Source organism: Monodelphis domestica, chromosome 2 (assembly GCF_027887165.1).
Source record: "Monodelphis domestica isolate mMonDom1 chromosome 2, mMonDom1.pri, whole genome shotgun sequence".
In the NCBI taxonomy this organism is placed as follows: domain Eukaryota; kingdom Metazoa; phylum Chordata; class Mammalia; order Didelphimorphia; family Didelphidae; genus Monodelphis; species Monodelphis domestica.
This window is the reverse complement of record NC_077228.1, coordinates 173,395,895-173,407,421: the sequence shown is the minus strand read 5'-3', so window position 1 is coordinate 173,407,421 and position 11,527 is coordinate 173,395,895. Positions and strand designations below refer to the sequence as shown.

The following is an 11,527-nucleotide window of genomic DNA, read 5'->3' as shown; positions in this document are numbered from 1 at the left end:
TTTAGTAACTTAATAGATACTTATCCGGTGATTGGACCCCTTCTCTTTAAGTACATAAAATAAATGAGGTTACAAAATAAACCAAAATATGTTTTAATAGTTATAAAAATATATTTTAAAAAGCAAGTTCATGGACCCCAGGTTGAGTCCACCTGAGGATGCAGCTCAGTAGATTGAAAGCCAGGCCTAGAGACAGGAGATCCCGGGTTCAAATTTGAACTCAGACACCTCCTAGCTGGGTGACCCTGGGCAAGTCACTTAATCTCCACTGCCTGGCCCTTACCACTCTTGTGCCAGTATTGGAATAAATACACTGTATAGATTCTAAGACAGAAGGGAAGGAGGGTTTTTGTAGGGGGGGTTTAAAGAGCCTGCCTCTTTGAAAGGGCAATTATCAGTTCACAGATGAGAAAACTGAATCTCAATGAAATAAAGTATCCAGTTGGTGGCTGGGTCAAGACTTGAAAACATATAATAACCACCACTACACCTTTTGGATTAAACCACAACTTGGGCCTGGTTCCAGTTTAAGATCTCCAGTTACAGCCCGGGGGCGCACAAGGAACAGGACCAGTAACGAGAACTGAGTGAGGGACAGGCAGTGAACCGGGAGGGAATACTGCATTAGAAGACCCAGATTTCCCGCGGCCACCTGGTCTCACCCTTAGTCAAAGGGGCTGGGAATGCACCAGGAGCAAGAACCAGCCACAGCCCAGGACCGCTGGGTCTGAGAGGCAAACGTCCTCCGGCGTACAGTATAGATGCCCGTTGGGGATACCCGCAAACGTATACAAAAGCACAAAGCATTCACTCAAACGTCCTCACTCAGGGAACGCACGTGTTACTAACTTCTCTGAGGAGGGCGGGGCCCAACACAAGCTCCGCCCTCTCGCGACGAGCGCGAGTCTCACGTCAACGCCAACGCGCCGGCGCCATTTTGGCCAGTGCCGTTCGGCTCTGAGCTTGGCGGCCATTTTGTTCGGGTCGTCAAGCGAGAGTTGGTCGCGGCAGCTGGCGGGAGGGCGGATTGAAAGAACAACGGACACGAGGACCCAACAGCCAACCCGTCACACAAGTGACTAACTATCCTCCGGCTCAGCCCAACGCTTTCACCCGCCCCAGACAAGCCCAGCGCGGCCGGTCTCCGGCCCCACAACCGCAACCGCAGTGGCAGCGGCGGCCCCCGGCGGAGCGCTGGCGTCCGTGTCCTTTGGTGCGTGTGCGCGTGCGCGGCCGAGCCGGGGGGGCCAGGGTTGGGGGGGGTGCAGTGTATGCGAAGGAAAGTCTTTTGGGGGGGCGCGAAAAGGAGGGCGTGAGGCAGAGGGAAGAGAGGGAGCGAACGAAGAGGGATGGGGGAGGAGAATGCGGAGCGGGGGTGGGGGGGAATGCCTAGCACGTGACGGGGACTGTAGCGCTGCGGGGGATGGGGGGGAGAGGGAGGGAGCCAGGCTCGAGGAGGAGAGAACGGGGGAGGAGAGCGTTTGAGGTGGGAATCCCGAGAGGCATAGGAGAAATAGAGGGAGGAGCATCTAAGGAGTGACGGGGTTAGGGCGAGGAGACTTGAGAGAAAGGGACGGGGAATGGAGGAAAGGCTGAGATAAAAGGGAGGTGAAAGGTTTAGGCCCAAACTTTTGAGAAGAGTCGAGGGGCACGATGTGTATACAGAGTGGTAGGTTCACAAATTTGTTGAATTTGAACAAGTGGTTGGTTTGGGGGTATCAGATGCTCCTTGGAGACAAAAGATCATAAGATCATTGGGTTTCTGAGGGAAACAGAACCTTCAAGGTGCAGTTATGTAAAGAGCACCCTGGGAGATCTCTTTAGAGGCAAGGCACTTTGCCAACTAGCAAACTCAGAAAAGTCTGTTCAGTACCCAACTTGGTCATAATCAGCATCCAGCCTGGCATCAGACCAGTTGAAAGCCAAATGATGGAGCTTTTGCTTAATAGCTCCACCACTACTTAATTCTTCTTGAGGGAGGAGCAAACAGGCAGACCTCATTTGGTTACTTATATTGGGAGGATTGTTTTCTATTATGTGGCTGGACTGGTAGTTCATAGCTTATTTCATTTGCTCTTCTTTTTAAAATCGACAATAAATTCTTAGTAAGGTCATACTCTGTATCCTAACTGCTGGTTGTATCTGGTCCTCATAGAGATTAAAGATACCTCCTTTCTGTTTTGATTAATATGCCTGTTTTCCTTTACAGATTCCCGGGATTTGAAGATGGCTGCACAGTCAGCTCCGAAAGTTGTGCTAAAAAGCACCACCAAGATGTCTCTAAATGAGCGGTGAGGCAGCCAACAGCAACTTCAACTCCTACATAAGAAAACTTTACTTAAATTGGCCCCGGGGTCCAATACACTAAAAACCATCTTGGTTTCTGGCCCAGTTTTTAAGTTAAAGCTAACTTAAATATCAACAGAAGGCTAAGGACCTCTGTTCTTAAGTTGCTGCATATATGGTACGCAAAACAAATTGGGCAATGTTTCAAAACTCATTATCAGTAGCTGTTTACCTGTTAATCTGGTGGGATGTGTTTTAAATTAAAAACACTTCACACCCTCCCTTTTTCTTCATGTTTTTTACATTGATATAGGGGATGCTGCAGCACGGTAGCATGTTACCCTGGCTGTAGGAGGCTTGCTGCCCAGTCCAAGGCCGACAAGATTGTGGTCTGGCCTGTAAGAGGCAGGTAGCAGGCCAAAACTTAGCCCAAAGGCCCTTGAATGCTATTCTTGGACCTTGTAAGAGGCACCCTCTTTGCTTCATCTCTGCATCTTTCCGCACTGCTTTAGGTTTTGTTTTTATTTCTTTTTCTGTTAAATGTTCTCTTCTGTTCCATTGAGTTTTCATGAGTGGAACTCATTGGAGTGTGATCACATTCTTAGTTGTTGCACTAATGCATGATTTTTTTTCAAGAAGACTTATCTGGGGTAATTAAGGGGAATGCCATTTAAGACCAGGAAAGTAAAACTTAAAAATGTAACACCATAAAGACCTGGGTTTAATGTAGTTCCACTAATTAAATTGAAAGTAGATTGTGTTGTAGTACATGGCAAGCTAGTAGGAAATTTAAAAAAAAAATGTTCTTCAGCTTAATGTTTGCCATGAGATGCAAACATTATGTAGTAGATAAAGAACAGACTTTAGTGTCAGGAAGGTCCAAGTTCAGGCCCAGCTTCTGACATTCTGACTCTATAATCCTGGGCAAGTAATTTGATTTCTAAATGCCCCAGGCGATTTACTAAGACTTGTTAAAGTTAAGGCAGTATTAAGCCTTCCTTGGTAGGGGGTACCTCCTAACTCAGTACCAATGGAATCCTTAATCTCAGACCAGAAAAAAGAAAAATATTCAACATGAAGGGCCATACAGGTGTGGGTGGATAAAAAATTCCACCTCAGAATCAGAAAGACCTGGTTCAAAGAGCCACTGGCAGTGTGAACTTAGTCTGGTCACTTAATTTCCCAGGGTTCCCGAGTGAGAGGTTTATAGGGGGCCTGACTTAAAGTCAGACCTCAGTTATATCCCACCTCAGACACTTAAGAAGGATGTGACCTTGGGGGCAGCTGGGTAGCTCAGTGGATTGAGAACCAGCCCTAGAGACGGGAGGTCCTAGGTTCAAATCTGACCTCAGCCACTTCCTAGCTGTGTGACCCTGGGCAAGTCACTTGACCCCCATTGCCTAGCCCTTACCACTCTTCTGCCTTGGAGCCAATACACAGTATTGACTCCAAGACGGAAGGTAAGGGTTTTTAATTAAAAAAAAAAAAAAGAAGGATGTGACCTTGAGCTAGTCATTTATTATCCTGTCTAGACCCCAGTTCCTCATCTGTAAAATGAGGCAGTTGGGCTAGATTGACCTCTGCAATCTTCATGACCAAGTTTCAGAATAAGTGCCACTTGTAGTGGTAAATGGATTTTCCTCACTGGGGAGGGGTTTCCTATCCTGATTAAATGACAGGTGAAGGGGCTCCACCTCCCCTATAAAAAAATTTCATTATGTGCCCTAGATTCTGTCTTTTGTGGCATGTGGTAAGATTATGAAATCTTGTGAATGTTCTTTACATGTAACTAGATTGACAGAGGCAATGGGAAAACTTGATATGCTCCTCTTTATATATGGAGTCATTATTTCTATGGAATTTGAAGGGTACTGTAACTGTTCCACATTCACCTATAAGGCATACCTTGGACCAGTTCCTGCTAAAACTTACCTACTTTACCCCACCCCAGGGTATTTGTTTTGTCTTTTTCTGATTCTTTGTAACATCTTCTGTTTCCTGTCATCACCATATCTGCTTATTGCGTGTTTTTCATTCCTTCCACTTTTCTAAAAGCAGTAACCTAAGCCCTTGTTATCACTTTTGAATGAATGTACTGCACTTACCTGCATTTCTAAGTTTCTGATTCTTGCACGTTTGTGGAAACAGAGGAGTCCTTGACCCACATCAGCCTTGATCTAAGCGTACCATTTTACATAAAGTTCGTGGGATCTGGAGCTCCTGGTCTAGAGAGCCATGAAAATGCCAATAAATGTTTTGTAATAAAGCTTTTATTTAAACACCCATTTTGTTCGACCTTGAAGCTTTACTAATATGCTGAAGAACAAACAGCCGATGCCAGTGAATATTCGGGCTACGATGCAGCAGCAACAGCAGCTAGCCAGTGCCAGAAACAGAAGACTGGCCCAGCAGATGGAGAATAGACCCTCTGTCCAGGCAGCATTGAAACTTAAGCAGGTGAGAGAGTAGGTCATAATCCTCCAGAGGCAGCTGGTGATGCCTGTCAGGCAGCCCTACTGATGGCTATGCAGGATATGGTGGATTATTACAAGGTGGCTCAGGGTAAGAGCTGAGGATTTTCTGAAGGGAAAAAGTAGTTCAGGGTATTTTATTTTGGTTGACAAGTATGAAGAAGTAACCCACTGTCTTTCTCTTGGTGGGGGAGAGGGTGGTTTTCACAGTTTAGTGTGACCTGGATCATTTTATAGGTATTAGTATTTTGTACTTTTTTTTATTGAACTTCCTTGGGAAATCCAATTGAATATCTTGGCATCTACTGCCTCCCCTTTGTTTTCCATTTGTTTTGAAGGAATTGTTAAATGACTTAAAAGCTAGGAAAATATGCTTTTTATTTCTCCTTCTCTTCCCTCCCCTGTCTATAAATTCTGCATAGTCAATTTATTTGTATTGACAATGCTAAGTAACTCAGGAAAGGAAGTAATTTTAGAATTGGTGAAGGTATCATACCTTCACTCCCTAAAACACCCATTATATCTAGAAGAAAAAAAGAAATCTTGAATATGTGATTAAAGATGATGGTTTTCCACCCAATTTCCAGGAAGTCACAATCCATATTTCCACCTAGATCTGAAGTAAAACCTGCTCTTTATTATTCATAGACTGTGTATGCAAGTCCGGAGAGTGGCTGTGGAAGGATATGTCCAAGCTGTGGCTGGCAGTCTGGAGGGCGGTGCCATCCAACTGTAAGGACTTGACATGGGAGCACTGCATGGCTGTGCTTAGATCTAGTTAAATATAACACACACTCTGAACCATTGGGCTCACTGGACAAAAATAAGCAAGGCTTTCAGCTTCAGCTACCACAGAGTGGCCAAAATATTTTTTTTATCATTTAAAAAAAATGTTGGTGGATAGCTTCTTCAGAGAGTTAAAAAATGAGGATGAGTTCCTGGAGATAAGACTCGATAAAAGACAATTATCAATGAAGGCTATATGGAAAGTTTTCCTTCAGAAACTTGAAACAGGGTGTTAATGCATTGTCACTATAAATATTTAGGAACCAGTAATGATGGCAAAAAAAAAACCAGAAGGGCTTCTGCTATAAGAAAAACACCCCTGTGTGACTGTTAATGAGTAAATATAAGGGTTTGTGGAATGGAGCCCTGACTTCACACTTGTGGTGGGCCTTTTAAAAAAGGAATTGTATAGGCAGACCTTTTCATTTCATGGCTTATCTTATAATTGGGTAGATAGTGCTTCAAAATTCCTTCATTGGCTTAGAAACAATTTAGATTCATATTTGATCTTGTCCCATTGGGAAATCTGCATAATAATCAGGCAACCAGTTAAAATTAAGATCAAGGGGATTATCACCAGCATATTTTAGATGACTGTAGGAGATCAAAAGTGTCTACTGTTGTAGGGAACTTAAGGAATGGGTTGAGGGTTAATATTGATGACTTTACACAATGGAAAGACATCATACCTCTGGTTTTCCTCAAAGGCTGCAGTTGATCTCATATTTGAGGGGACATTTTTCTCTCTTGAGACGTGCTACCTTTTGAAGTCCAGTAGTCCCTTGTAAGGAAGGATCTATGGAATCTTCACACTTGCCTAGTACAGACTTGCTCTGAAAGATAATCAGTAATTGTCTTAAAGATGGAAATGTTTAGGTTATTTGCTTGATTGGGTATTAAAAATTATTAATATTGGTACTTGTTGGGGAAAAAAGACATAGGTTTGTGGATTTTTGACATTTTAAGGTTTGAGAGCTCATAACTTTTCTTGTTTATTCATCAAATCCTGAGGTAAGGAAGGAACATCTGCAAATGTAACCCTAAGAGTGAAGTGAAGGACCACATTTCAAGCAGGAAAATCAGACTAGGTTGTAACTTCCATAGCTCAAATAATTTTGTCATTTAAATTTTGACAGAAGGTGGAAAAAACATTATTCTCAGAGGTCAGAATTCCCAATTTTGGAAGGTAGAATTTTTGGTTTATATTAAGTGCTTTGTCATGTCAGCAAAATACAGTGGGAAATGTTTTGGTTTTGGACCCAAATGACCGACAGTTAAAACCTAACTCTACTATTCTCTGAGAGACCTGGAGCCATTCAACTCTTAGGACCTCCGTTTCCTCATCTGGGAAACAAAGGAATTGGACCAGATGACCTCTGAGGTCCTAGCTCTGACTCTGAGATACTTAGGATTCCCTTATAGCATTCTCAAAGTTAAGTGACCGAAAATGGAAAAACAACCAGGGTTTGAAAATAAAACTTTAAAAGTCTGAAGAGATTTTGGTGTGTGATGGCTGTATTCAAAGCATATTCAGGTAGTTGATGATGCTTTCCAAATTCAAGACCACACTCAACTTCCTTCTAGGCAAAACTCAGCTTCTTTTCCTTCTGAGACAAGTACTAGCTTCTTCTGTATGGAAATCCTTAGGGCACTCGCTGTAGGGCTCTCCCTCCATACAAGGCATCTCACTTGCTTCTTTTTGTGCACTGTGAATCTCCATCCTTTCTGGATTGTTTCCTGATCTTAACCTCTACAAAACTTTCCTTTCAGAAGAGCTTAAAACAGCGTCTAGGTAAAAGTAACATCCAGGCACGGTTAGGCCGCCCCACTGGCCCCCTGGCCAGGGGAGCAGTTGGAGGTCGGGGTTTGCCCATGGGCCAGAGAGGCTTGCCACGAGGAGGAGGACTTCGTGGAGGACGTGCTACAAGAGCCCTGCTAAGGGGAGGGATGTCTCTTCGAGGTCAGTCCTTAAAACTTTATTATACCATATCTCTCTTGCCCTTTACTTCATGTTACTTCAGAACATAAAACTTTTAAATCTGACTGCAATGCTTATATTTTAAGGTCACTTGATTTTAATAGTATGCAGTGTTCTTTAGTAAATCCATATTTTTCTCGTTATTTACACAATGGTAAAAGGCTTTGATCTGCATAAGAAGTAATCCATATCTTCTCTGTATCATTTTAAAATAACTTGCCTCCCTGCTAACTTACTAAAGCAATAGGTCATATTTACTTAAGGAAACCTATGAGGTATATAAAGTTCTGGTTGGCTAGAACTTCTCATTGGATGGGCTTGCTTCTTCTGTTTGTGTGCTATGTGGTATACTCTGATATATATCATGTATAAAGAACTTTAAAAACCAACATTGATGAAAATAATACAGTTTTGCATTTAATCAGATGCTTTCATATTCTTCATATATGAGTTGTCCCTAACAAGATTGTGTAAGCTCCTTGAGGATAAGGATGGTCAACCATTTTAATCCCCCAGAATAGTAGGGGCGTGTAGGAGGAGCTCAATATATACTTGTTGAAATTACCACATGAAGAGCAGATTTCTAGTAAAGCACCCATCCTCCCAGTGTAGACTTGCCTTGGCCAACCTGGAAAGTGTCCAAATTTTTCCTTATATTTAAACTTTACCACCTTCCCCTGGCTGGGATTTAAACTTTATTAAATATCTTGGATTTACCTGCATGTGCATTGTGTCTCCCCTCTCCAAGGTCAAAACCTGCTCCGAGGTGGACGAGGCGTAGCTCCCCGAATGGGATTAAGAAGAGGTGGTGTCCGAGGTCGTGGAGGCCCTGGGAGAGGGGGCCTAGGGCGAGGAGCAATGGGCCGTGGAGGAATCGGTGGTAGAGGTTAGTCAGCTACCATCTTCAGAAAGTGCTTCCCCTACGTTTCCCTAAAAAAAACTTATGCACATCTTCCTGCTCCACTTTGTCATAAGGAGGCTTTAGGGAAGGGGGGGTGGGGGGGACAACTTCTATCCAAATTCATAATGTATAAGCTTTGTATAGAGGTTTCTCCTAGGATTTTTCCAAGGGTTGATGTTAGGCATATAAAACAATTTATTTGAATATAATTTCAATCAACCTGAATTGCTACTAGTTTCTTTTCAGGTTGTTGGCAAGTTCAAATTATATAATTTATGATTCTCATTTTAATTGACCCAGATAAAAACTTAAATTCAACCAATATTTATTGAGCTCCTACTATGTGCAATTCAGGTATGTACAAGATTGGGCAGATGGTGGTGAATGATGATCAATATTAAGAACCTTTGGGCCACTGGGAAACCCTGAGATTTAAGTCCTTTTTTGGCCAAATGATCCAGGTATGATGGTTTGACATTATACAGGGATGAAGTTGCTATTTACTGGTAGTTCCTAGCTTTTGCCAAAGTTTCAAAGAAAAATATCATCTATATCCTTCTTATGGTACCTTTTGACCCCACCCCCAAAAAAAATACCAGACCTGGTGAGAGCTTTAAATTTTCAGGCCAAGAGAGACAATTCCCAACATATGAACCACTGTTGGCATAGCTTAGTTGGACTGAAGTGGTGTCTTAAGGTCATTGTGTAGATCTTCTGTAATTTAAGACCCAAAGCTCTTAGAAAATGAGATCTAATGCCTTAGGTTATCTGAATTTTCATTGTGTACTGTCTGGTTTCTTCAGTGAATACTATGCTAAATTCGGTTTGCAGGATGAAATTGCAGATTGCCAAACCTTTTTAAAAACTGATTCCCAAGTTTCCCTAGGGACGAGACTGAAGTGGCTGTTATATTGAGTGAATTGGAACTTTCTTAGTGAATGCTCATAAATGATTAATTGCTTGTTGGCTTAAGCATGACTGGTCGGTAGAGTAGGATGTATTGACAGCTGTGGTTACTTATTGGTTCCTTTCCCATCTCCCCACACAGTTCCTGTGTCAAACTACACACAGGACAGTAGAGAAATAGCTTCTGGTCACACCAACCTTTGATATATTCTGTAATGTTTTGCCATACTAAAGGATGGTCTGGTTTGGGTGTTCAAAAAGGAAAAAGAAGTACAACTCAGATTGTTTTTTTGGAGGCAGTAATGGTGAATTTGCAAAGCATCTCAAGGCTATGAGATTTCATGTCTTTTCAAATTTATTGATTTAAATTTTTTCTACTAGATCATGAGATGTCAACAGGTCTCAAGTTTTAATTAAAGTATCAATCATGGAGAAGAGGGTATAGTAATGAAAAAAAGGAATTCAGCAAAAATAAATTCTTCACCCATAAGGTAATGGATAAAATCATGCTGAAGAAACAAACTGTTTGAACAACTTTATCCAGTACACATTGTGCTCATTGTATCAGAAGATTTGTGTAATCTTCCTAAGTTGCCTATTTCCCAGAGTGTTCATTTTGTTGAACAGAATTCTTCTTCTTCTTTTTTTTTTTAAACTTATGCCTCTTCATTTTTATCTGTTAGGGTCCCTTTATTGGCATGAGGAGCATGTCCACTACAGTAAGCTACCAAAAAGCTTCATTACACATTTCATTGTAACTCTCTTCTTTCCCTGGATCAGGTCGCGGCATGGTGGGCCGAGGACGAGGGGGCTTTGGTGGTCGTGGTAGAGGTCGTGGACGAGGTAGAGGTTCTGCCAGACCTGCACTGACCAAGGAGCAGCTTGACAACCAATTGGATGCATATATGTCGAAAACAAAAGGACACCTGGATGCTGAGCTAGATGCATACATGGCTCAGACAGACCCTGAGACCAATGATTGAGGCCAACCTTCCTGTTAGAGACAATTCTTCAAGTTCATTACATCTGTAAGGACCCTGAGCTAACAAATAAGAAGACGTGACAGATGCTGAAAGGATCTATCATAATACGTTGTGGACTTTATTCAGCCACCAGTTCATACATTTTGTGTGTTCTTTTATTTTTTGATACTGTGTTGGATGAAACGTTTGTGTTGTGTTTTGTTTTGTTTTTTCTTTTTAATTGGTTTTATATATTTTTTTTTCTATACTCCTCTCTGAACTTGAATGTGACTGCCTGGTAACTGGAATATTCCTCCTCCCCCACATCACCCACATATGCACTGACATGCTAATATTGTCCCCATTCAGTCTTACACTGAGGCACTAGAGCTCCTCCTCAGTTTAGAGGTTTTAAAGAGAGGGTGATAAAAGAAATAGTAATAGTTCTGTTCTAAATCTTGCACACTCACTGGCCTCTTACAGAAAACTTTTTAGAAATCTGGAGAGAGAAGACATTTAGACACACTGCAGCAATTGTGAGGGAGCTAGTTTGTTATCTTGGGAGCCAGGTAACAATCCTTTAATAAGTTACCAATGGTAATCAAATTTTTACCATTCAACATCAGGGTGTTATCCATAGTAATAAGCCATCTTTCTTGATACAGAAGCTTTCCTTCTGTTACTTGTATCATGAACAAAATGGGTAATGGTCAATCTTATTTACCTGCAGCAAATGTTTGGCAGATTCTTAAGAGGGGAGGGGAGTGAGAGAATTGCGGCAGGGTAACTGCCAGGTGGGTTCTGAGAACACCTTAGAAGTGCTATTATCTTTGTTAACAGTTTTCAGTGTAGAACAACTTTGGATTTTACCCCCACGTTGGCTTTGCTTATCTCTTTCTTTCCCTTGAAGTTTTAAAGTTCAGTCATATCTTTGTCAGCTATTCCAGTTTCAATAGAATCTTGTATTTCTGGTTCATTGTAACAAAGAAGAAACAGTTCTCATATCCAACCAGGCCTTTTGACCTTTTTCTTGCTGGGTTCCTTTGAAACTTCGCAGTCATTCCAGTAATGGGGTTCTGCCTGTTTGCTTTTCTTCCAGGGTAGATGATAAACCCTGAATGGACAGTGACCCTAATAGTTTTCTCCTCCATGTTTGTTATACCTCACTTTTAACCTGTCTTTTCACCATGGGAACAATTTTCTCTCCTAATCGCATGTATCCATGGTTTGAAGCCTA

General features: G+C 42.0%; 1 protein-coding gene across 8 annotated transcripts; it reads left to right on the top strand.

Moving 5' to 3' along the window:
* The first annotated feature begins 940 nt into the window (after positions 1 to 940).
* CHTOP (chromatin target of PRMT1) lies at positions 941 to 11,299 on the top strand. 8 transcript variants are annotated; one of them, XM_007481933.3, is made up of 7 exons: positions 941 to 1,213; positions 2,210 to 2,291; positions 4,590 to 4,743; positions 5,406 to 5,489; positions 7,314 to 7,503; positions 8,270 to 8,407; positions 10,109 to 11,299. In XM_007481933.3, exons 2-7 carry the CDS (start codon positions 2,227 to 2,229, stop codon positions 10,309 to 10,311), a joined length of 834 nt encoding a protein of 277 aa, XP_007481995.1. In that variant the 5' UTR covers positions 941 to 1,213; positions 2,210 to 2,226; the 3' UTR covers positions 10,312 to 11,299. The 8 variants fall into 8 exon arrangements, with proteins under 8 accessions (XP_007481995.1, XP_001372449.3, XP_007481997.1 ...); XM_007481932.3 differs by lacking the exon at positions 941 to 1,213 and adding an exon at positions 1,486 to 1,669 and having other exon boundaries at positions 7,317 to 7,503; XM_007481931.3 differs by lacking the exon at positions 941 to 1,213 and adding an exon at positions 1,486 to 1,669.
* Positions 11,300 to 11,527: the final 228 nt, after the last annotated feature.